The 25,409-nt window shown below is 30.3% G+C and overlaps 4 protein-coding genes and 1 long non-coding RNA gene across 11 annotated transcripts in view; 3 read left to right on the forward strand and 2 right to left on the reverse strand.

The window, feature by feature from the left end:
• Positions 1-5,640, reverse strand: part of LOC551776 (putative mediator of RNA polymerase II transcription subunit 26) — a 39,650-nt gene extending 34,010 nt beyond the window's left edge. The window contains exon 1 of the mRNA XM_006564194.3: positions 5,288-5,640. The gene's annotated coding sequence lies outside the window, so the exon portion shown is untranslated. The remainder of the gene's footprint in view (positions 1-5,287) is intronic.
• Positions 5,641-6,946: 1,306 nt separating this feature from the next.
• Positions 6,947-11,318, forward strand: LOC551747 (basic-leucine zipper transcription factor A). 2 transcript variants are annotated; one of them, XM_624134.5, is made up of 4 exons: positions 6,947-7,119; positions 7,824-7,926; positions 8,063-8,260; positions 8,333-11,318. In XM_624134.5, exons 2-4 carry the CDS (start codon positions 7,831-7,833, stop codon positions 10,028-10,030), a joined length of 1,992 nt encoding a protein of 663 aa, XP_624137.2. In that variant the 5' UTR covers positions 6,947-7,119; positions 7,824-7,830; the 3' UTR covers positions 10,031-11,318. The 2 variants fall into 2 exon arrangements, with proteins under 2 accessions (XP_624137.2, XP_026296492.1); XM_026440707.1 differs by lacking the exon at positions 6,947-7,119 and adding an exon at positions 7,142-7,605.
• A 739-nt stretch (positions 11,319-12,057) lies between these two features.
• LOC102654197 lies at positions 12,058-13,412 on the reverse strand. Its single transcript, XR_409927.3, has 2 exons — positions 13,234-13,412; positions 12,058-13,079 (listed from the first exon to the last, which is right to left on the reverse strand). It is a non-coding gene; the product is annotated as an uncharacterized LOC102654197 (long non-coding RNA).
• Positions 13,413-14,390: 978 nt separating this feature from the next.
• Positions 14,391-21,665, forward strand: LOC726260. Of its 6 annotated transcripts, XM_026440598.1 has the most exons (7): positions 14,394-14,518; positions 15,465-15,557; positions 16,858-17,020; positions 18,681-19,002; positions 20,289-20,522; positions 20,822-21,057; positions 21,134-21,665. In XM_026440598.1, exons 4-7 carry the CDS (start codon positions 18,734-18,736, stop codon positions 21,367-21,369), a joined length of 975 nt encoding a protein of 324 aa, XP_026296383.1. In that variant the 5' UTR covers positions 14,394-14,518; positions 15,465-15,557; positions 16,858-17,020; positions 18,681-18,733; the 3' UTR covers positions 21,370-21,665. The 6 variants fall into 6 exon arrangements, with proteins under 6 accessions (XP_006564266.1, XP_006564260.1, XP_026296383.1 ...); XM_006564197.3 differs by lacking the exon at positions 16,858-17,020 and having other exon boundaries at positions 14,392-14,518; XM_006564200.3 differs by lacking the exons at positions 14,394-14,518; positions 16,858-17,020 and adding an exon at positions 15,147-15,370.
• A 172-nt stretch (positions 21,666-21,837) lies between these two features.
• On the forward strand, positions 21,838-25,028 carry LOC100578651. Its single transcript, XM_026440599.1, has 5 exons — positions 21,838-23,158; positions 23,372-23,645; positions 23,764-24,039; positions 24,268-24,362; positions 24,606-25,028. The coding sequence occupies exons 1-5, from the start codon at positions 22,884-22,886 to the stop codon at positions 24,904-24,906; spliced, it is 1,221 nt and encodes a 406-aa protein (XP_026296384.1). The 5' UTR covers positions 21,838-22,883; the 3' UTR covers positions 24,907-25,028.
• The last annotated feature ends 381 nt before the right edge of the window (positions 25,029-25,409 follow it).

Genomic DNA, 25,409 nt, shown 5'->3' on the forward strand with positions numbered 1-25,409 from the left:
CGTCCAATCTTTCCTCGAAAACTGTCGAAACAACACGAACACGCGCGTGTAACAAAACATTACTACATTTCGTTTCCATTCGAGAGATACGATTCTTTAGAAAACGATACGATTCTTTAGAAAAAGATCGAGAGATCGAACGGTGTCAGCATCCGCGAAAATTATCTCTCGCCATACTTTTCTCCGCGATACAGGCTCTGAAAATCTCACAAACCTGTGGTTTCTCCCCGGTATAATTTAATTCCACGACCAAAATAGGGGATCCTGGATGGAAACGAAAGAATCGAAAGCCCCCTCTCGTTCGAGTGGCGTGTCTAACGCTTTTTGACAGTTCCCGAGGCAACCAGGCGCTCGCCGTCCCGCGGTAACCGCAAAGTTTCAATAAGGAGGCACGTTATAAAACCGCTTCTCCGCGTATATAGGATGATCGGCCGTGTAAAAGCGGCGTATAAAATAGCGCACAAGCGTGAACGCGAACAAGCGCGAATAAGGTGTACGTCAACGTGACTAAAGAGGCCTCGTTACCATAATCGTCGATGCAGAGAGAGAGAAAGAGAATAAGGTGGCCGGCCGGTGTATTCTTAAATCTGGCAAGCCAACACCTAAACACGGTCATCATCGGTTTGCGGTATAATAAGATCACACCGTGGCCGGGGCCCTGAACGAGCCAGCTCGTGACCCTCGTACCTGGCGATATACTTACGCCACCATACGCCTTCCCCTCCTACGCTCATCCTCCTCCTCCTCCTCCTCTTCTTTTCCGTTTCGTCCTCTCTCCCTCCCTCTCTCTCTCGTCGAATCACCTCACCGTGGACCCCGAAGGCAAGAAAAAAAACAAAGAAGCAAGAAATTATCGGCGGTTTAAAGATGATTTTCTGCACGGTCGACGCCTTGCCGCCTATACACATGTACTTTGTTCCCCTCGTTATTAACCCTATCTCCCAACGAATCACTGTAATACGCCCGTAATGTGTGACAATTCCGGTGATTTGTATCTGCATGCGGAAGTTGAACACTCCGTGTTCACATTTTACCGAATATAGTATACGTACCTAGCGTTTACAAATTTTTGATCCATCCATCATTTGCTGGGAAGAATTTGAAAGAATTTGGATTTATATTAATCGTATGCTTTCCGATTTCAAATTAGATCAGTGTAGAATTTTATTATAAGAGATATTTATTATGGGAGATATTTTTGTGAAGAGCTTACAGGACAAATATATCCTATTTAGATTAGATAAAAGATAGGATTATCGTCGAGATTTATCAAAAAATACGAATGTGCGATTTTGAACGTGCGTGTTTTTTTCTCTTTTCATCAACGTTTATTTAAATCTAATAATAGGTCGGAAGTAGGGGGTTTACGATTCGTTAAGGGCCAATAAGGAGGCATTTGCATTTGGATAATTTGGATGTCACAAAATTTTACGAGCCGATCACCCGGTACCTGGCCGGCACTCGATACCCACGGCACGTCCCTCGGCCGACAGACGAGGACGGAGAAAGAAATTATCGGCGATTTAAAGCTGATTCCTTGATCGGTCGACGCCTCCTCAACCCGGCCGTACACCGGGTATTCCCTAGCCTGGTTATTACGGTTATCACTTTCCAATCACTGTAATACGCTCTTAATGCGTGACGATTCAGATGATTTGTGTGTTTCGGGGGGGAGAATGAAGGGGACGATCGATGGGGGTTGGGGAGAGGGAGACGAAGAAAATGCGAAAACGCGAGGCGTGCGCGATCACTGAACCATAATGGATCGATCGGATCTTGCTAAGAAAACTCTAGAAATCTCTTAAATTAAGTTCAATTTTATAATTAAGAATCATAAATAAGCGATATTTTAAGAATGTTCAAATTCAATCGAAGGAATGAAAAGAATGTAAAATCAACTTGTTGATTTTGATCGATTATATTACACTCTTTTATAAAGTTTATATTTCACTCAAAGAAGATAAATTTAATTTATTTACGTTAGATTTCTGAAGCTTGTAACAGTTGGACCAACAGCATCGTTTAAAAAAAATCCACCAAATCATTAACGCGAATCCTGATAATGCAGTAAATTCTCGTTTCGTTTAAAATCGCGTAAAGATCGAAGGCATCTCTCCGTGCATTTTTCAATTCGCGAGTAGTAATACTAAGGTACGACACGAAGCTTTCATACGAGTGGATCGGTTGAAAAGCCGCAGGAGAATTGAATGGCCGTCTCTCGCGAGAGGAAAGAAAACGGGCGACGAAGAGGGAGAAACAAGAGGGGGGGACACGGTGAAAATGCGAGAGAGAAAAGATTGGAGGAACGAAAGGAGGAGAGAAGGAGACAACCGCGACAACGACGACGACGACGACGACGGCGACGAAGAAGAAGAAGAAGAAGAAGAAGAAGAAGAAGATCGAGCAACAAGATCTCACGAGGTATCTCGATAAATCCCTTTCGCTGGACAAATAACGACAAGGCTCATTACTATAAACACGTCTCGCGTGGTCTCTGCGTGTGGCACGTCGGCCTCTCCGTTCCCCGGCTATTTATTTTTATATCTACATGGATTTTTTTCGTTATTATATTATCCGAACCGTTCGTTCCTAATCGTGATGCCGCGGCGCACGTATTCGTCCGACATATTTGTCCCCGCGTGCGTGAAACCTCGATAAACAATGTGAACGAGATCGGAATGTACAAGAGCATCGATGCAATTATTTTTATCATCCTCCGTCCTCCTCCTCCCCCCCCCGCCACGTTGAATTCCATTCGACCAATTCCTTCGACCGATTTTTCGTTTTCACCGACCGGCTTCACCTGGCAGGGAAGATTTTTACCTAAGAATGATCCGTAGGTGTGAATTAATTACGAGGAGAAAGGATTTATCGTGTCGAGTCGCGCGTCACGAAAGCATAACGCGTTCGATGCTCGTTCTCGTTGATTTGAGAAGGCGATTAAAGGTCGCGTTACATCCACTCACTGTGTCCCAACATCGGGTGATCGTTATTCTGCCAATCATTTTGCTCCATTTTTACGAGACATCAAATTTAATTAATCTCCCGCTTCGAACATTTTTTTCTTTCTTCTTCTTCTTCTTCTTCTTCTTCTTCTGTTTTCAGTTTTTATTTATCTCCTCTACTTTTTCGTCTTATTTTTAACTCGTTCGATTGGCTTCGAATGGCCCATGGAGAAGGGGAAAGAAAGATTATGTTTGGTACGGTCTCGTTTTGGTTTTGTAGATTACGGCAACGAGACGGGGACGAGAAGCCTGGTGCACACGTATCGACGTCGATCGATATGTCAATTAATTTTCATAAGCAGATCCGGTTAAATGGCCAGGCACAACCCAATGGGGGCACGTACGCGCTGTTTCGCGCACCTGGTCAGATTCAGGGTTTCTCCCCTCCCTTCCAATCTTTTACTCTTCTTTCCTTTCTCTTTTTAATCCGCTTCCCTCTATTTTTTCTTGTTTCTTTCTTTTCCAATTTAATTCAACCGATTTATTTACTTAGTTCATATATATTTATTCTTTAGAAATTAAATTAATCAAAAGAAGAAGTAAGAGTGAAAGGAAAAGTGAATGATCGATACAAAAAAATATTAATCATACCTGCTCGAAATAATATCTAATTTCTCTTCAAAATTATGCAAAAACCGAGCTCTCTCATTCTCTATCTATATTCTATATTTCGAATCAAAGGATGGAACAGATGCGAAAAAGGAACCACCTGTGCCAGCCTCGCGTCATCTTGCAACTTCATATCGATACGATATCTCGAATCCGCATCATCTTTTAATTACACCATTCGCGCCTGCTAAACAATTATCCCTCGGAACTTCGGGTTCCCTGCGCGCGCCATCTCCTTTCTCTCCCTTCTCTCTTCTCCTCTTTCTTTTTCTCCTCTTATTTTTATTTATTTTCACGGACCCCTTCACGATACATGCTCGAGAAGGGGAAGGATCGGCCGATACTTTGAGGGGCCACGTCTCGTGTAATTTTCATCGAGTGGGTGGATACCCATTATTTCGCATTACAGGCTCCTTACCGGCACCGATCCTCTCGCAGAAAGAATCGCGGCCCTATCGCGACTTCGCGTTACGTTCGCACGTCTTCCGCCTGTTAACACGCTTCCCGACGCGCCGCGACTTTAATCTTCCGCGCGGCGTGCACCAACGTTCCGAGAGGAAGGGGGAGGGGAGGGGAGGAGAACGTTTCTGGAATGCGAAGAGAACAGGATGCGAGAGAACAGGATGATTTTAAAGTTGAAACGGAAAAATGCGATAACAGTCTGTTTCTTTCTCTTCTCGAAATTAATTTTGAAAAATTTTTAGAGAAATTTACTTTCGAAAAATAAGACGTGTGTGTATAATGTATCTAGAGAGAAATTAAGAATCAATATAACATGTAAATAATACGTATAAATATATAAATATTTAGATATACGTGAAAAGGTATGTGTATAAAAGAGATTTCTAATTATAAATTGTATACGGATATCTTCGTAATAAAGAAACGGATAGATGTATCGTTTTTTGATTCGATATCGATATATCGTTTTCCTTATTACTGTGAAGTTAGCTGCTATATCCCCCTGACAAATTCCACTACGCTAGTAATTATCGGGATGTCAAAAATAAAACGAATCGGAAAAGAATTATTAAAAACAGTTAATATTAATTTCAAAATTAAAGTTATTAAAATTAATAGTTATAAAATTATTTAAAAATTCAAGAAACTTCCAATAAATTCGGTATAAAAACATGTCGTGTATAATAAGCAAACCGGTTGCTTTCTTCTTACCGACTAAAGCAACCGTAATAAATCATTTCGCAACAAGGTCGTCCTTTTTAGCATATCAATGTAGCCACAAGGTAAAGCAAATAATTGATGAAGATGAAGAACGAAAATGAGATTCAAATAAATCAAGGAAAACTTAGGAAAAATCGATAAGAATTAATTAGAGCTACGTCATAAACTTAACCTATATTGAACGCACTATCCAAATATCTAATTATATACATACTATATGTATTATATATAAATCGCTATATATACTATTTTTAGCGATTTAGTAAAATTACGAGTTTTTTAAAAGTTTGCAAAAAAAATATATCGTAATTTCCAATATAGGCAATAAATAGCAAACAAATACTGTAAAAATTTACAACGAATTGCTAATTTAAATTTTTGCATTAAAGATTAAATTTTTTAGTAATTCGAGATTTTAACAAGAAACATAATTTATATTAGAGAAACACTAGAAATTTTCCTATTACTTTTTGTTATATTTTTTTACATACCGATTATCACGAATGAATAGGAAGAAACGCGATTCCCATGATGTCCCATGATGTGCGGCAAGCATGGTGTAGAAAGAGAAAATATGCCGGCACGACTGGTGAAACACAGCGTAGAACGCGAGCGGCGTGGAAGACTGTAGTTAGCGACTATTAATATCATCGATCGGGATCGATAGTTGCCTGCGAGGCGTCATAATAATACGGTGGATTCAACGGAGCCCCATCGATACTTTTTCGATACCCGCCACATACTCATCGTACACTCGACTACAAGTGGCGCCACTAACGATCACTGCGAAATCGTATACGTCCAAATAAACTAACGATAACTTATTTCAAACGATCGCCTAATTATCATTCCATTAATTGCTTGAGTTAATTTGAAATAATGATAACTAAAGTATAAAGAGAAAAAAATAGGATAGAGATGAACATCTGCAAACGACATGATTTATCAAAAACTCATTATCAATGATCTTGTAAAATATTTTTTATAAAATTTCTAATTTTAAATTTATATTAAAAATGAGAAATTGATCAAAAATAGTACAGTTTTCTTCGTTCATTCATAAAAGAATTTAATATCATCGATTATTAGTTTATTTTTGAAAAAATTGATCGATTTATTTATGAGAAAAAAATATAAAATAAACAATTATATGATTATACATAGTAAATGTTTTCCTACTATTTGAAATAATTAATAAAATTATTAGTTTTAGAAAATCATGAATTATATAAATATAAAATATTATGATAAATATGATTGAAAATATAATTTTTATTTATTAAAAGTAAAAATATTTTTCTATGCATTACGATAAAAATATTTCTAACATTTAAAGCATAGAATAAATTCGAAAATGTTCTACAATATCCATGGAAAACCGATAAAAATAAAAACATGTTATAAACATAGTAAAAAATATGTGACGTATCATTATAAAGCGTGTTGTAGTATATGATAATTATATAAGAAATAAAAATGCAATAAAAAGATTATCATATATATATAGAAAAAAAATTTTATAAAATTTTTAAATTTTATATTATATACATATAATATATAATTATAATATATATTATAATATATAAAATAATATGTAAAATAATAAAAAATATATACACGTATGTCTAGAATAATAATAAATAATAAATGATTACTGATTACCTGTTAGCAATAGTTCCATAATGTATAATATATGATAACAACACATTTGCCACACTAAAAATTTAACAAATACTTAACAATAAATGTTTTTTTTACTAAATTTATTGTTAAAATATAATTATTTAAGAAGAACACGTTTAGTACGTCACTATCGCGAATTCTGCTACTCGAACTGTTTGATTATTCGATTATATTCGATTATATTCGATTATATTCGATTATATATCCGAATATATCGATTTATATTTATTATTATTTTTTTAATTTTACAATCTATAATATGCTAATTAAATATTTTTTTAATATTAATGTGTTGAAAATAAATATTTTATTCTTAATTTTTTAAGTTAAATATTTAAAAAATTAATATCAACAAAATTATATAGTATTATATATAATAAAAATTGAATCTAGGGAATTTTCAAACCATTTCACACTAATGCATCAAGCATGACTTCCGTTTTCGTCCATCTTGAACATTTTAGTTCATAACTTAAACACATAAGGTAACAGAGCGCCCATGGTCAATTCAATCGCGCAAACTCCGGAAAAATAATAAACAAAAGGAGCGATGGACCTTTTCCACCGAAGCTGTCCGATAATGTGTCGTATCGTGTCCTTGCATGTTTAAGTGTTTATACACGTGAAACAGCATCGTGGGGTGAGTTTACGTAACAGAAGACTATACGTTGTTAAAGTAACGTATTGCGTCCTACAAATAACCCTTCTATTTATATTTATTTGAACATTTAGTGTATAAAATTGAAGAATTTTGAGGTTATATTGACAATCTATGATGGTCGTGTAACAAAAGGGCTCTAATGCATCGGCGTTATCGTAGAAACTTCAATTTCTGTATTCAAGCAATTTCATTGAATTTATACATAATATATTTGATTCAAAAATTTTCCTCTTACTGGTTTAAAAGTATAAAGATATATTAAATGTACATTGGTATGCAATTTAACGCATTTGCTCCGCCACATTTGTTACTACGAATTTTTAGCCACCCCTTCTACGGCCCCCTATTTACGATCGCATCATACTTACGTGACATGATTATTAATATTCTTTAACTGATAATTTTTTTTTCTTCTTGCTCATTAAACTTAATAATGAACAATATATTCTCTTTTTTATTTTAAAGGTAAAATCTCATTGTTTATGTATACATTATTAGTAAATAATCGTAAAAATTTTTAATAAAAATGAATAAACAATATTTCTAATATTAAATGATATTTATGTACATTGTATTTATTAAAGCAAAAATTTTTTCTTATATATATGTGTATATAATTTTTTTTAAAATATATACAATGTACTATCACTTTCTTTTCTCACTTAAAATAAATTTGTTTTCAGTTATAAAATGACAGAAGGTGGTGCAACTAGAATGAAGCGCAATGGCGCTCGTTTGTTTAAAAATCCTCCTCAGCCCCATATGTGTATACAAGATTTCATACAGGTATATTTAATTAAGAAAAAGCTTTAAATATTTCAAATATTTTTAGAATTTCATATGAATTATTAAATTTAGTAATTTTATATAATTATAACTATAAAAATTATTTATTGAAACTTTAATTGTTTTATTACTTTAGGGCACTGCTGTCCCATGTTATGTAAATGTTTTATCATGGGAAAAAATTGCAATGCCATTGAAACCTTCACAGCCTGTACCGTTTTATGGTGGAATGAGAGTCCGACCACCACGTACAAAAACAGAAGCTGTAATATTTGCAGTAATGGCTAATCCAGAAGTTCTTCGAATTAGTGGTAAAAACGCTCAAGATCCAAAGGTACTTATTCATAATTATTATATTTTGTTACATTTATGAACAATTTCTCATACAGCTTTATTTTTGCTATAGAAGCGTACCAGTTTAATAGAACTTTTACTAGATTTTGTGGAAAGGATGAATGCAGGTGTAATTTTTATGCGACAATATACAATATTGAAAGATCGGGATATTACTGGTGAATTAAAAGAAGTTTGGAATGCAGTACAAGCAAGGCGAGATATGGAGCAACCTCCTCCACAGCAAGAAACTTGGATCGACGCGCAGCCACCCGTTCCTCAGTATCCTCAGTATCAAGATCATCAACAACAAGATTACACATCACAACCTCCACAATATCATTCAAGTATAGCGTATGGTAGGGTAATGAGTAATGAAGGTATGCATTATGAAAGCTATGGTCATCAACCTCAAAATCCAGTTATTTCACAAAACGATCAATTATATCAATCCGGGCAATTAGTACCACAACAGTATCATGGAAACGTTCCTCGGATTACACCAATTGCTTCTAGAGATCGTAGAGATAATATAGTACAGAATATTCCTCAACAAAACTGCCCTGCATATCCATCCCAACAGTATCAATTTCAACAATTGCCTAGGCAAATGGTACCACAATATGTAAATTCAAATGTTCATCCTAATGCCAGTCTTAATTATGGGCCAACTACAAACTCTAATGTTAATCCAGCTATGAATACAAATCTAGCACCACCTTTTCAACCATATATAACTTATCAACAGCGAATTGATAATGCAATGCATATTGATATGCGCAGAATGCAACCACAACAGCAACAAATACATTTAAATCATGTACAACCTGTTCCACAATATGAACCAGCAACACCATATAATGTTCAAACAAATTCGTCGATTAACGTTCTTACAATTAGAGTAGGTAGACCACATATGGGTGTTGCTCAGAAGAATAACGCTAGTAAAAGACAAATGAATTCTCCTACTCATTCAAAACAATCTTCTTGTACAAATTGCCAGAACAAAGATATGTCTGATAATGGCACAAAACCGAAAAGTCCTGTTAAAGTTTTACAACGGGAATTGCCATCGAATGATCGACAAGATATAAATAATCATATACTCACTACCAATAATAAAATAGGTATTGAAAAAAATTCTATTGAAGAAACAAAGAATGTGCAAGTCACTGATTTAGATGAAGAAATCAAAAAAACTGATACTTCTAATAACGAAACACCCGAATTACCTAGAAAACCAAATGATACTCATACTTTAGACTCAACATTAGCGAATACAGAACGAGATGCAATGAGTTTTATTGACGACAACACTACTTTCGAAGAGAAACAACAAGAAATAAAAAATACGGATATTCCAAATGGCCAAAATTTATCTGATCAAAAGCATTCAAAATCAAAAGCGATTGTAATGAAAGGAAACAAACACAAGGAAAATACGGAAAATAACAGAACAATTCGTATTAGATTTGTTTCTGATCAGAAAAACGATAGTCCGAAACGTTCTCAAACAGTTAATAATATTATTAAGAGCGTTTTTAAAATTCATCCAGGTATGTCTGCTGAAGAAACGTCAAGTAAACGAAAAACTAATGGCCAAGCTAAAAATAATTCTAAGATTAATGGTGAAAATGAAGAGATACAGCAAGGATATACAATATTAAAAAAAACAGAGTCTACTACTCAGGAAGAAATAGCGAGCGAATTAGCTCAATTATCCATTCAAGACTGCAAAGATGCGACCGAAGTTAGTCCCGTGCTCTCGTGATAGCCTAGTTTGTAGCTAGTACCAAGTACTAGCTTGCAAATAAAGAGCAGTGAATACAATGTAAATAGATAGAACATTAATCAATAAAAAAAAAAAGTCAGAAAAATAAATCTTAAAGAGGGGGACATAAAACAATAGAAATGAATACAATCGTACCAAAATATCAGGACGTGCTTTTGCTGACGGCCATTTATTTTTTGACGAATCCATTCGTCTTCCTTGACATAACTTTGACAAGACGGATCATAATGAAAAGTTGTTTAAATGAAAAAACTATAAAGCTGAATATTTTAAACTGAATAAAAAAAATATCTATTTTCTGTGAATGTATGCAGATAAACGATATAAAAAAAACTTTTAAAAGGAGATCTTAATAAGATTGCTATTAACAAATAAGAAGAATTTCATTAAATGTTAAACGAATTGAATAAATATTCACAATTCGAGTTAAAACAATAATATGAATTAATATGTGTTTATTCATCAAGATCCGTCATACAATTTAGCTTCCAATAATGTCTATTAATAGTCTTTGAAAAAAAAAATTGAATAAATAAAATAGTGATACGCTATTATAGCGAAATTATACATCATCAATATATTGAATGCAAGGAAACTCGATTTTGGATTTGAATAGATACACGTCCGGAATGATAAAAAAAATCGGTTATGAAAGAAGAAAACTAGTTAATACATCTGGTATTTCAGTAACATATAATTTAACATAAAATATTAAGTCGTTCCCGTAGATTAAATTGAGAAAACAGTTTCATAATGGAATAAGAGCTGGTCATCGCGTACTTATCTTCCAACCATGCAATTAATGGAATTACTTTTGGAATTATACCGAGTGGGACAAATCAAATATTTAATACCATATTATGAATCATAATAAATATTAGATTTTCTAGAGTAGTTATTAAGGATTGAATTTGAATTCTTATCTACGCATTAATATTCTGTACGACTTTTTCGCTTATTTTATTTTTCATACTCATATATAAGATCTTGCGCATAGAAAAGAATTTCAAACATTGTATTTTGAAATCCAAAAAGATAAAAAGAAAAAAAAATTTGTTCACTCGGTATATTCTTTGATAGAACCATTACATTCTAATGCATAGTTTATTAGTTAAAAAATACACAGGGCTGCCAAATCTCCGTAAATCATATCAAAATATTTAGAGAAATATTACATAAATAATTTATTGATTGACCAACTGTTTTTCATTAATTTGTACGCGCTGTTCTACCGCAATTTTTAGTTTGCCTCAGAGGCTCTCAATGATTTGTTAAAAAAAAGAAAACGGTTCATTTTATCGATATTATGTATCAATAATAAAGATTGGACAGTCAATTAATAAGCTTGGCTTCGTTCACAATGTGCACGAATCATATCTGTACATTAGTTGAACATCGAATTAACTGAGGCCTCTGTAAATTTGACGTGCCGTTTTGCATTCTAAATATTATAAAGTACTGCTGCCACGCGAAACGACATCGTCACTTATCAATTTATTTAGCATTATTAAACCACTGTCATGCGTTCTCGTAACGCGAATTGCATGTTTTGATATTTTAAAAAGATATATTCTACAATTCATTTACAATCAATACAATGATCAAAACTTTTTGAAATGAAACCAAAACAAAAAAAAAAGAGAAGAAACCGTAAAAATTACAAACAATGTCAGCGTGATCTGTCCATTGAGCTAATTAACCTCAATATTTGTTTTGATCATTCTCCCGATTTCTTTTTTTTTTTTTTAATATCAAAAAAAAAATTTTTAAATATCTAGACATTGTCCGTATTTTTTTAGTATTTGAGGTGGTTTGTTAGTAAGTCTAACAATAAGATCTCAGCTCGTGATACACAAATAAGTTTGATTATCGTGGCACTGATGGGAAAGGACCAATCCGCAAGACCAGAGTGCAATTAACGATTTCCAGAAGTCTGGAAACAATGTAGAATTCCTAAAACGAGCTGGCTCTCGAGTGGAAAAAAAAGTGCTCGATCTGTTTGTTAATTTTTTTTTTTTCTTCGTTCTTCTATCTTCGGCTTGAAAAATATAATTCAATAATTTGACACGTAAAAACTGTCACGTGCTACAAACAAATATAAAAATGTTATCGTGGTGCGTGCACTATGCATACATATTACAAATATATACACGCACACTCAACATATATATATATATATATATATATACATATATACATATATATATATATATATATACATATATACATATATATATATATATATATATACATATATATATACTTATACATATGAAAAGGTTTTTTCCTTATTTTATATGACAGCACGTTAGACAAGACAAAACATTACGGGTTTCATGTTTAATCGGAGAGAATGCGAAAAATCATCTATTTTATTATTTTTCGAAAAAGAAAAAAAAATTTACATTTTATATGAATCAGCGCCATAAATGCGTTGTTTTTTTTAAACGATCGTATAAATTGCTCATTAGCAATTTGTCGTAATTACTTTAGCAGTAAGTCTTAAATGCAGCCAATTGTCATTCCCGTCATTGTATTTCGTTTTCTTTTTTTGTTTTAATTTTTTTTTTGTCTTGTTCTATTAATTCACAAATACATAATTTTTTTTTTGCGTAAGAGGAGCGGATGTCAAACGTAATTGAAATCGTTTTGCGTCGAGTTATTTAGTCAATTTTTATTTTAAAATGCTCAAATGACTAAACGTGTCAAAGATGTTACGTTTAATCAGAAAATCTTATTAATTTTATCTAAGAAACTTTATTTACTTCCTTCTCGTCTTCTCTTCTTTTTTCTTTTATTTCGAATATAATTCTGAGCGGCTTGGCCCCTTCCTTTGCCAAACATCCCCAAAGTCCCTCCTCTCATTATTGTTAATAATATGTATTCAGTATTCGTGTTATTTTAGATTCTTATTATTATTGTCAGGTATATTCTGGTTTATTATATCATTATTACCATGAACAATGTAATCTATTATTATTCTATAATACATGGTTTTTCCAAAGCTCGCCTGCTGTTGTTTATTTACCTGTCAAAATGACACATCCCATTATTTATAAGAAACATTAAATCTATAACATTATATAACAAGCTTCAAAATATTTAATTTAGTTAAGTTAACAAAAGAAGATATATTCAATGTGTCATGATTGACATATATGTAAATAATAAATGCAACTTACTTCATGTTCTTATCAACTTTTTACTGTTTAATATTGTATTTATATCTATATTATATTGTTTAGTTATATATATTGCTTAGTTTCTTTGCCTACAAATGCAATTACTTATTGTTATAATCAGTAAAACGTGTTATATAAGATCCTCAACTTTTAATTTTTGATATTTTGGAGCTATTCAAAATGTGTTAGTATCCTATTTTTTATGTTTTACTTTTTCAATCATCTTTTTTATTAGAATAAAAGATTTATATGATGGTCAAGCTTTATAATGTTACAAATATATTATTAAACATTATAAAATAATCTATAATATTAATATTATTAATTAAAAATATCAAATCTTTTATTCAACATGATCATAAATATTTTATATATTGCCTTTTTAAAATAATATTTAATATAGTTATTAAAATATAATAAAAATACAAAAATAGAAATCTATTAGATATTTCATTATTAGATATTTCATTTATTATATATAAATGAAAAATATTTTTTAATTATATTTTTTGTAAGATAAAAGATATATCATAATAAAATCAGAGTTTTAAATTATTCTTATGAATTCAAGTTTGTGTTTAAAGTTTAAAAAGTTAGATTTAGCTTATTCTGTCGATAATATACTGTTTTCGCTAATCTTTATTTCTTATCCTATTTTATCCTATTTTATCCTATTTTAAATAAATGTTTTTGAGGCACTCAAGAGATAGCGCTAATGGCTAATTTTTATTCTATTTCTATTCTTCTAATTATCTATATTAATTTCATACAAATCTCTAGAGATGGTGCTGATTTCTATATTTTTACTCTATTTATATCTTTCTTCCACTATTTATTCTTCTTATCTATATTTGCTCTGAAAAATTTATGCGTTCAAGAAAGAATTCAAATATATAATTAACTTTATTATTTTTTTTTCGAAATCGTAAATATTTTATTATTATATTGAATAAATAATAACATTTATAATATATTAACAATTTATATAAAATTAACCTTTATTATAATCTTCATTTGTGGTTATAATGTACTTAATCGATAATATCGTATGTAATCCAAAATAAGAGTTAGATAAAGAAGTTAAATAATTTCTAAAATCTTAAACGAAAATAAACGTTGCATGTCGCATCTATTCTATATATCGTTTATGGCCATATGCTGTCTATAGTTTACAATAATATTATACGTGTAGAATATCAAAACGATGTCGAAAATACAGCAGTAACTACTTTCACCAGCGAATATTATACGACAAGTTCCGCGTACATATAGAATTGATAGAAAAGTAAGAGTAAAACACTTTTTCTTTTTTTTGTATGAAACGTTTATTTTCACCAACTAGGGAATTCACTCTATCGATAACTTCATTATTTTACCGGTAACCAAATTTTACTATTATAAATTTTGTTTGAAAAAAATTATAATTTTCTAAATTAAATGAATTAAACTATAAATTAAACTATATCGTTGTTGTTGAATGTTTTTATAAAATATCATTATAATATTTAATCTATTATTAATATAATATTTATAAATATATTTAATATAATTTATATTTATAAATTATTAGATAATTCATAACATGAAAGTGATTTAAAATATAATTAAATTACTAGAAAACATACAAGTATTAAAAATCAAATAAAGTTACGTATAAACTGCAGATCACAAATTTCGTGTAAAACCATAATATAAATTTTAAACAAATAAAAATTTATCCGAAATCGTAAAAATTTAATCATAATGAAAAATATGGCATTCAATTTTGAATGATACGTTTTTAATACATAATAAAAAAAACTCTTTTATAAGAAAGAACTTGATGCTTAATTTTCTACAAGGTCCTTCAGATCTTACACATACATTTATATATACACACATCTATTATATACATCTATTATGTTTATATATATATTTGGATTGCATCCAAGAGAAGGAAGGAACGAATGAAAAGTAGGAGACTACCTTTCTCCTAAGATGTGCGCTAGAAACTTATTTCTTTCATTTCTTTGCAATGCACGCAACTAGAACGATCAAATAACGAAGACGTGATAATTTTGTATACATTATTTATGCCAAATTATATTTTTACGTGATATTAGTCCGTTTAATCATTCCATATGCGAAGTTTATATCGGTAATAGTATATAATAGCTTATAGTGATTTGACAATGTGATATTTTCGAATGAATGCTGATTATTTTTTAGTACATTTCATAATATATTTTAAGTGAAAGAATCGATTCCGTTATTCCTCTATACGAAAATGAGGGGAAAAAATGAGCAAAAACATGGATATTCAGAAAAAGAAGTGGACTTCACAGGTCAGTGTTTTTTTTTTTTCAAAAAGTGTAGTGCATCGATAATATTTACTGTAAGTGAGCAAATTTGTGTTGTTTTGCTTTTATTACCAAGAGATATATTTTTGTTTTAGAATGATTATTTTGTTTTGCAATAAAAGTATTTGCATTGAATCTGATTTTTTTTCTATAGAATAGAAAACTTTAATTTTATAAGTGTGTAATATATATTGATTTTTTTTTTGTAATATTTAAAATTTAAAATAAAATATAAAACTTTATTATAAAAATTTTAAAATATAGAAAATTCAAAATATAGAATTTTAAAATATGAATATATTAATGTAATTAGCAGAGTTTTTTTGCTTGTAAGATAGATATTATTTATATATCGATCTCAAATAAAAAATATAAATAAAATATGTAAGAATATGAAATTATTAATCTTTTTTATATAAAAATCAAAATTTTTTAAACTTGATCACATTAAAATTCTAAAAATTTCAAAGTAAAAATTATGATCAAATAATTATTGGATTGGATTTATTGGATAAAAAAATGAATAAAAATTTATTGTGAATCATTACTTCATTTAACTTTATATAATAATTCTTTATAAAAAATATATATAATATATAGTGTATAATACTTATATATAAAGTTTTGTAATGTCACCATGTAATTCCAATAATTTTTTTCAATTGGAAATTAATGTCATTTAATATAATAATTTTTGTTTTTAAGTATATTATAGTATATATTATATTATAAGACTTATCATATATTATATATCTTAATCATTATACATATGTATATATATTCACTTTTTAAATTTAGTTTGCTTTATGTAAGAATTATGTTACATAAAAATGAATAGATTATTGACTATAAAAATTTTAAGAAAAAATTAAAATTAAATAATTAAACTCAAATATATTTTAAATTATTATGTCAAGTTATTATTTATGGTATAAAGATGATTAATGATATTAATGTAATTATTTAATATTTAAATATATTTAATTAAAACAATATTAATAATAGTATTTAAATAAGCAATATTTCTTTGAGTCAAGTTAATATCTTGGACTTAGAGTTGTTAATTATGATTATACGTATTTTAATACCTCGTTTTACATATTTCAAAGAATTGCATGTAATTTCTAAATGCAATGTTTCACAAAAGTGTAAATAGAAATCCACGACTTACTTTTCGTTGATTATTTAGCTATGAACGGTAGTGAATATATATAATAATATAAACCAACTCGTAATTATTCAATTTTAACAGTATTCGAGTAATCATATAATAAACATTAAATAGGAAAAAATGTTTAAGCAAAGACAATATCGAAATATTGATTGGTGAAAGCAATTTTTTTCGTAACAACATGAGTGATATAATCTTGATGATCTAACTTTCTATAATGAATGAGAATGGAATAAAATATTTCTTTGAAATGTTTCTTATCGAATATTAAAGCTATGTAAGTAGAAATAATAAGTATCTAAAGAAAAAAAAATCAAATACGATAAAATTTCAATTTACAACATTTAATTTATTAATGCATAATTAAAAAATTGTTTACTTATTTACCATCTCGAAGTAAATCTCTTAATATAATAATATTTAAAATAAAAATACACAATAATATGTATTTTCTTATAACAATCTTACACACGATTAGATCGATTTAAAGTCTAAACAAGTTGCATGATGTCTTCAAAGTTTCGCAATGTCTTATAATAGCTCTTCTATGAAGCATGCATAAATGGAAGTAGAAGTAATTTATTAAGTTATTTTGAAAGTTGTTTTGATGTTTTTTTATCTTTGTTTAATTACTGATATATAATATCGAATAATATAGATTCTAAATTCTGAATTACTCGAAGACCTATCTTCCATGATTATGTAAGCGGCGACATATAATCATTTCTTCTGAAAAAAAGTATAATAATAATAAGATGATAAAATAAAAATATAATCATTTAAATTCAATGTTGTATGTTGATTGCATAACAACTTTTAGTCATAATTTATTATAAATTATAAACTTATATCTTAATGATCAAAAAATCATGAAGAATTCCATTAAAAATCTATTAAAAATAAAAAGTTCAAATTAAATAAAATAATTCAATATATCTTTGTAATTTCATAAGTTTAATATGGATAACTATATTGTATATGATTACCATAATGAGCATCCATCATTCTTCTTTATTCCTGTCGCGTTTACTACACAGATGTTTCCACTTTCGATGGGTCTGAATACTAAATGAATTTTGCCGCGTCGAATCGAAGATCATTCTACAATCAACATGCGTGAGTTTGTTTTACAAAATTGGTGGACTGTTACGAATTTTATCAAACAATGATTGTCTCATCCGACAACTTTTTTTAACCAAAGATAATCGATCATTTGTAAAATATTCTAACGCATTATATTATATTAATGACTTAATTATTACTAATTATTATCAGAAAAAAATGACACTTATATAAGTAACATAAAATTTATGTTATGTTAAATGGATACTCATGATGAAATGTAATTGAGCTTATTCCATATTTATATCAAAAATAGAAATATTAAAAATTTAAGAAAAAATTTTTAGAAAAGTTTTTATAATTTCTAAGAATATACATTTTATGGAAATTTCTAATCTTTAGAAAATTATAAAGAATGATATATAATTTAGGAAATTATAATCTTGGGAATTTCTAATTTTCATAACTTTTGGTAATTTAGGAATAATTTAAGAATGATTCAAACTCGTTAAATATAATATAATAGAAATATAATATATAATATAATAAAATTTGAAAAGAATAAAATTTAAGATACCTGCAAGAGAATAAGATTTAAAATGGATATCCAGGTATCCAAGATCATATTTCAGAATTTGAAAGGGAATTCTTTTGTCTTGAATTTTTGAAGCAATAAATTTTCAAGTTTTGAGTTTATAAGATTTATAATTTGAACTTCATATAAAAAAAAAAAAAAGAAAAATTTTACATAAAAAATACTCGTTTATTTACTATTTAATTTATAAATAAAAAATATAATTTGCTATTGATCAGAATGATCAAAATTTCTTTAATCTAAAATATAATATTAATTAAAATAATATTTTTCCATTTAGATGTAGTAGAATTAAAACTGCAGACGCTTTTAAAAGAAGGAGCAAGTACTTTTATGGATTTCGAATGGCTGGAACCAAAATTGCCGTCCTTTTTCGACGAAAAAAAATTTCTTCTTGGTCAGCAGATGTTTTATAACAACGCTTTCACCATGATGATTGCCAAACTATGTGGATTATTATCTTTATTCACTATTCCATCGATCAAGAATGTTTTAATGTTCACTGGACAAAGTAGTACACTATGTGCCGCGTTTCATAGATACGTATCCACTATTTTCCACAATTGGATTTGGTATGGAAAAAGACCCGGTATAGAAAAAGAGTAAGTAAAATAGTAAAATTTTTTTTTTAAAAATAATTTCAAGAAAAAAAGAATAACTTATTAAAAAACAAAGATATAAGCCCAGACAAATGATATTTTATAAATATTTAGGAAAATAGCAAAAACGCATCTGAGATTATCAAAATTCATCGCAAATTTTTTCCTTCATGATTTTAAATAACAAAATATTTTTTTTTTTTTGCAGAATGAACAATTTTTTTCAATTATTAATAGTTTTTATCGAAAATAGATATGTTTATCATTTAATTAATCAATAATTAACTAAAGTATTTCGTAGATATGTATATTTAAGCTTAAAAATGCGTAGAACTTGTATAAAAATTCATTCCTCAGAAATGGCTAAAAAAAAAAAATTAAAAAATTCTTAAAAAGAGATAATAAATCTTTTTTGTCGGATCAGTAGCTTACCAATTCAATTTCTTGGAAGTTTGAAGCGTGTTAAGAATAACATTTCTCTCAAATTAATTTTTATTGTTAACATTTGCCGCTACAAATAGCATCTTTATCACATATCTCTCTATTTATCATTATACATATTTATCTTTATTTATCATTTATCATATATCTTTATTTATCATTTACAATTTAAAATTTACAATTTAGAATTTACATTAGACAGATTTAACACGCGTCAAGAGAATTTTTTTTACAAATTCTATCCAAACAACCTGCACACGATGAAAATATGTTTGGAAAGATCGACAGAGAAACATCATTGATATTCGAGGAATCGACGGATGCGTGCAGCACCAGTATTTTAATCGATTTATCTTGCCGAATATAATCCTATATAAATGATCAGACAGAATAATTTCGTATCTGGGAAAATCCAAAATGCCATTGATGACGATTATATTATAAATATTTATATATGTATAATATTCTTATACATATTTAAATAAAGAATATTATTATAAAAAAAAATTTTAACATAAAAATATTATTAAAATATTATAAAATTAACATAAAAATATTATTTTTATATTCTATTTAGAATAGAAAAATTAATTTTAATTAGAATTTTGCATTTTCTGAGCTTCTAAATAATTTACATTCGTTCAGTATTTTATAAAAATTTTATTTAAAATTATTTAAATATTTAAAATCGAATATCTTGTAAATATTGTAAATATTCTTAAGATAGAATAAAAAGAAAATTGATTTTTTAGTTCTAAACAGATATTGCAAAATGAATCAAATGTAAATTTTGAATTTATTTAAAGCAAGATGTTCTGTAAGATTATTTTCTTTTTTATCTTTTACAGATTTCTCGAGTCGTTGAAAATTGTGCGAAAAAAACATTGCATAGCGTTTCGAAGAAGTTCAGAAGCAGGGCTAAACAGAGTCTCGCAACTGGATATGGCATTGACTCAATTTGGATTCATGGGTTTCACCCTTTTGGGCGGTGACTATCTTGGGGTGAATAACAATTTCGAGGAACTAGAAGGACTGATTCACTTCTGGCGAGTCATTGGCAATATGTTGGGCATGGAAGACAAGTTTGTATATTCTATATGCTTTTTGACTTTTCTTTTTTCTAGTTTATACACCGATTATCGAAGATTATTTTATAAAAAATCATTTTATTAATTTGAAAAATTCTAATTTAACATTGACCAGTATATTTTATGTAAATTAGATAGATATTGGATAGATTAATCTTATAATTTAATATTTTGAATACTTTAATTTTAATAAAGTTCTCATAATAAAAGTAACTTTGGTAAACAATTTTAAAAAGATTAAAATAGAAAAATAAATTTTTATATGTATAAATAATTAAGTGTATTTTCTACAGATACAACATATGCAGTGGAAGCGTTGAAGAAACACTTATTCTTTGTAGACGACTTCTAGACGAAGTTTTCCTTCCATCACTCGCATCTAGTGATAAAGATTTCGAGGAAATGAGTCGTGTTTTAATCGAATCTCTATGGTGTGTGAATCCTTATTTGAATTCAACCGCTTTCATCCAATTCACACTTATTTTTGCATCAAGTATTGCTACGAATAATAATCATTCGTTAAAAATAGGTAAATCATTTTATGATAAAATTTTTATTAATGATTATTTAAGCAACAATTTAAATAAAACCTTATATATTTTCAGCTCCGTCAAATATGTCGTGGTACAGCAGGTTTATATTGAATCTTCAGTTATTTACACACAAATACCTGCTATCATCTTCTTATTGGTGGTCCAGATTCTTCAGGCTGTTCTTCAATAGTCAAATTCGATTGGCGATTTATTTGACGGAAAATTTGCCATTTCTGGCTTTCTGGAACTACGGTATAAAACATTCTTACGTCAATATATATAAATATCACGTCAATATCCGATCTTAAACAGCAAACGAGCAATTTGAAACGATGTACATAATTTTATGATATTATATAAAACGTTAACTTATTATGTATCAATAAGATACATATCAAAATATATTTTGTAAATGATTAAAGTATAAGTTAATAGCTTAAGATCAATTTTAAATAGAAATTAGATTTAGAAAATAAGGATTGTAATAGTTTTACGTTAATTATTGTACCTGCAGTGACAAGAAAATTCGTGCTTAGAGAATAATTTGTAAAGCTGTATTTAAAGTTATGTATTGACTAAATGTAAATATAGATATTTTTGTACATATGCGTGTATAATATACCAATATGTTAAATACAATCTCAAACTAAGACTATAACTATCTATGTTCCCGCTAATAAGCTCAAATAAAACGATGAATTCAAGATTTGGGACAAGGATAGGCGTGAAATTAGTTTCAAATCAAAGACAATGACCCATCGAGCGTGCATCATTCTCGCGTTCATGCGAAAACCTTAAAAACTGTGTAATTTTTCCAACGCAACGTTTCGTAATTTTAGTCAAGTCTGCCTTATCTCTCGCACCATGGCGTCTGGTGAGTGTTTCTCTTTCAGATGAATCTACAATACTTATCGTACGAATCGTAAACCTGTCGTTCGACCCGATGTTTTTATTTATTCACTCGAAACAAGTCGCGTCGAGACTTTCGTTTTTTCGTTTACTTTTCTCGAAGATAAATTCCTCGTGAATATATACGTATATACAACCGAGTAAAAAATTGTTAATCGAATCTAAGATCGGTGTATCTTTTTAAGACCCGAGTCTTGCAATAATAGAGTTTATATATGTCCAAAGTCAATTAACCTTGAATACTATATTGCGTATACGACACTGTGACTGCGATAAACATATTACACACATGACTATAAAACAGATTTAATCTCGTCGGACAAAATACACAAATTTTAACGTTACGATCGAACGTCACGTTTCAATTTAATATATTTTTGTAAAAATCGTAAAATATCTTTGCACGGATAGAAAGCCAGAACCCGTTGCGCACAAATTTGCGATCGCAATTCGAATAATTGCACCTCAATCTCGGGAAATTATGTTTTTTCTTCGGTAACTTCCGGTTCGGTATCATTCCCGATGACAAATCTCATGCACAACGATAGAACAACGATATCGCATGTCACTGGCAATTTTACACCGCTTTGTTATTTGCAAAATTCAAAGATGAAAAATAGTAGTTTGCCTATTTCTTAGCGGCTATTTAACGAACCAAGTTTTTTCCTCGTTCGAACGATGAAATGAATATCCATTATTTTCGAGTGACCTTATTGCGCAAATTCTTATGCAAGGAAGATACAAATTCTTTTTTTTTTTTTTTTTTTTTTCAAAATTTTGATATTTTACAAATAATTAATCAGCAACGTTGCTTCATTTTGACATAAACTGGTGATTCTAGAAGATATTTACAGGTAGAGCAACGAAGATCCAGTGAATGAAAAGCGTAGAATAATACGGGAAGATTCGTTGAATGTCGAGCAACGAGTGCAACCGGAAAAGCAACATAGTATTTAAGAAAAATGCAAGAGTTCCGTGCAACTGTGGATGGGAGGTGAGATTCGGTTATGGTGTCGCGGTTACCCTGGCCATCTTCGAGGCAAAACGGTTTTTCATGTTGATCCTGGAGATATTCGCCGAATGGCAGATCATTCGATTCGCTGGTGGTCTGCGACCAGTCGTATTTACCTTGACGAACGTCAGCTTGGGTCTGCCGACTGCTCTGATCACGGTCCGTAATATACGGAAGTGAGTACACGATTAAGTTTATTCTAAGATATAAATTTAACACGTTTGAAACGATTTCAAAGTTAAACGAAAAGCGTAAATAAAAATGTCTGATCCTCTAATAAAGTCGTATCCGTGCAATATTTTCTTTTTTGTATATCTTTGTTATTACATCACAAAGATAATTATTTCTCGAACTTCATACTCATCCATTTATTTTTCTGACGATTTTAGACGAAAGGTGCCACATTGTTGCGCGAAAAAAAGACGAACACTGCAATGCCTGCTTATAGTGATCGCGATATGCGCCATAATGAACGCCGCCACCATAGTCTCCATAGGATATCACATAAGCGTCAGGCAGGAGACACTGATCGATATTTTCAACAATTCGATGCACTTGTACGCGAGTACAGCATCGCACAAGTACGCGATCGACGAGATACAGTTCATCTTTCAGTGCTGCGGCCATTCCTCTTACGCAGATTGGTTCCTCTTTGACTGGCAGGTGAATCCACCATTCAAAAAGGGTAATTCGAAACACGGTATAGCAAGTGTGAACAAAAAATATATGTAGAATATTATAAAATGCAATGTGATAATCAAAAATGTAATTCGTTGATCAGGGTGTGGATTATGCCTCGCGAGAGGAAATGGCAATTCACAGTCCGATATCCGACGAAGAATATAGGGACAAAAGTGTCCCGTTTAGCTGCTGCAATTTACATGCAATGTCACCGTGCGAGCACACGCAAATATCGGAAAACGATATCAGAACTATAAACATGAATGGTTGTGTCGAAGTCATGAGTCCTGTTATTCTCAGGATCGTGATCGTGGCCTATGTCATGACCAGCACATTGGTGATCATTCAGTTTTTTTTAGCTTTTTTAATCTCAAAGGTGATTTTAATTATCCTATGAATTCTTATCTCTCTTTCTCCCTCTATCATTATCCCTTCTCCTTTGCTCCGTAAAATTTTAATAAGAATCCATGAAAATTTATTTATTCCTATTAATCGGATAAAATATACATGCACATACATATATATATACATAAGAACGAAGTAGACTGTCATTGACGAAATGCAAATAGATTTTCTCGATTAAATTTTCGACCTTTCCTTATAGATGATACGGAAACTTTTATGCGGGACGTGTCGCATGTATCATTTTCCCAAGTCCTTTGCCAATGAGTCTACCAGCGCGTCGTTGGATAGCTCAAGGTAATTCATTCGTAATTTGTTTTTCAAGATGAAAATATATCGCGGTCGTAAATTGTTCAATAATTTCAATCGAATCGTTAAATTTCAATTAAGAACGAGTTACAATTTATCGATAAACGACCGGCGTCGCGTCGTTTCCGCGGATCCCAGTGTGGTCCACGGATAAGATAATTCTGAAGAATCGACGCATCTTGGGCGTCTTTAACATGACAAATGAGACTCTCTTTATCTCCCCACTTTCAGTTCAGAGACGGAAAGGCGCTCAAGCACATCCTCCTCGAACTGGGAATCACGGCATGCGAAGAAACGCGATAAACGTAAACGAATCGATAAACAAGTGTCGACGAAAAGCATCTCTTTTAAACGTAAAGACAGCTTGAAAAGGGATTTGAACACCTCCTCTTCACCGTTCGATTCTTCGCCGAAAAGTGGGAAACGTTCTACCCGTTTCAGTAAGATTTTCGGTGCCGCCAGGATCAAACCGAGCGCCCACGAGCAACACACGATATCCAAAAAACGAATGTACGACGATGAAACGCGTTGACAAATTTACGATTCGCATGTTCCGTCCCATCCGTGTAAATCATACCGCGTCACAATGGATATTTTTTTACGACCATTTAGATGGATTTATTAAGATTTAAAAAAGAAAAAGAAAAAAAAAAAGGATCAACAAGTCATACAAGCGAAACACGCTCGAGTTCTCGAACAAAGAAAAAGTTCAAGAACAAAGAATCGAGAAGATAAATGTAAAGAGTTCGTTTCTTGGAGGAACAGCTGGCAAATACTCTAAGAGAGAGAGAGAGAAAGAGAGAGAGAGAGAGACTTGATCTTGCAGGGAAAAGCTTGACTTTAAAGAATATTCGAAGGTTCGAGGGAATTCGAGAGGAGAGATGAGATTTCTTTTTTTTTTTTTTTCCGTGGAAAGAAACACCTTCTGAAAAGAAACGCAAAAACGCGTGACATGTGATAAAGGTGTGGAGGTGACGCTAAGACAAGGCTAAGTAAGCGTCTTTGATAATAATGAAACAGAAAATTATAATGATC

Source organism: Apis mellifera, linkage group LG5 (assembly GCF_003254395.2).
Source record: "Apis mellifera strain DH4 linkage group LG5, Amel_HAv3.1, whole genome shotgun sequence".
In the NCBI taxonomy this organism is placed as follows: domain Eukaryota; kingdom Metazoa; phylum Arthropoda; class Insecta; order Hymenoptera; family Apidae; genus Apis; species Apis mellifera.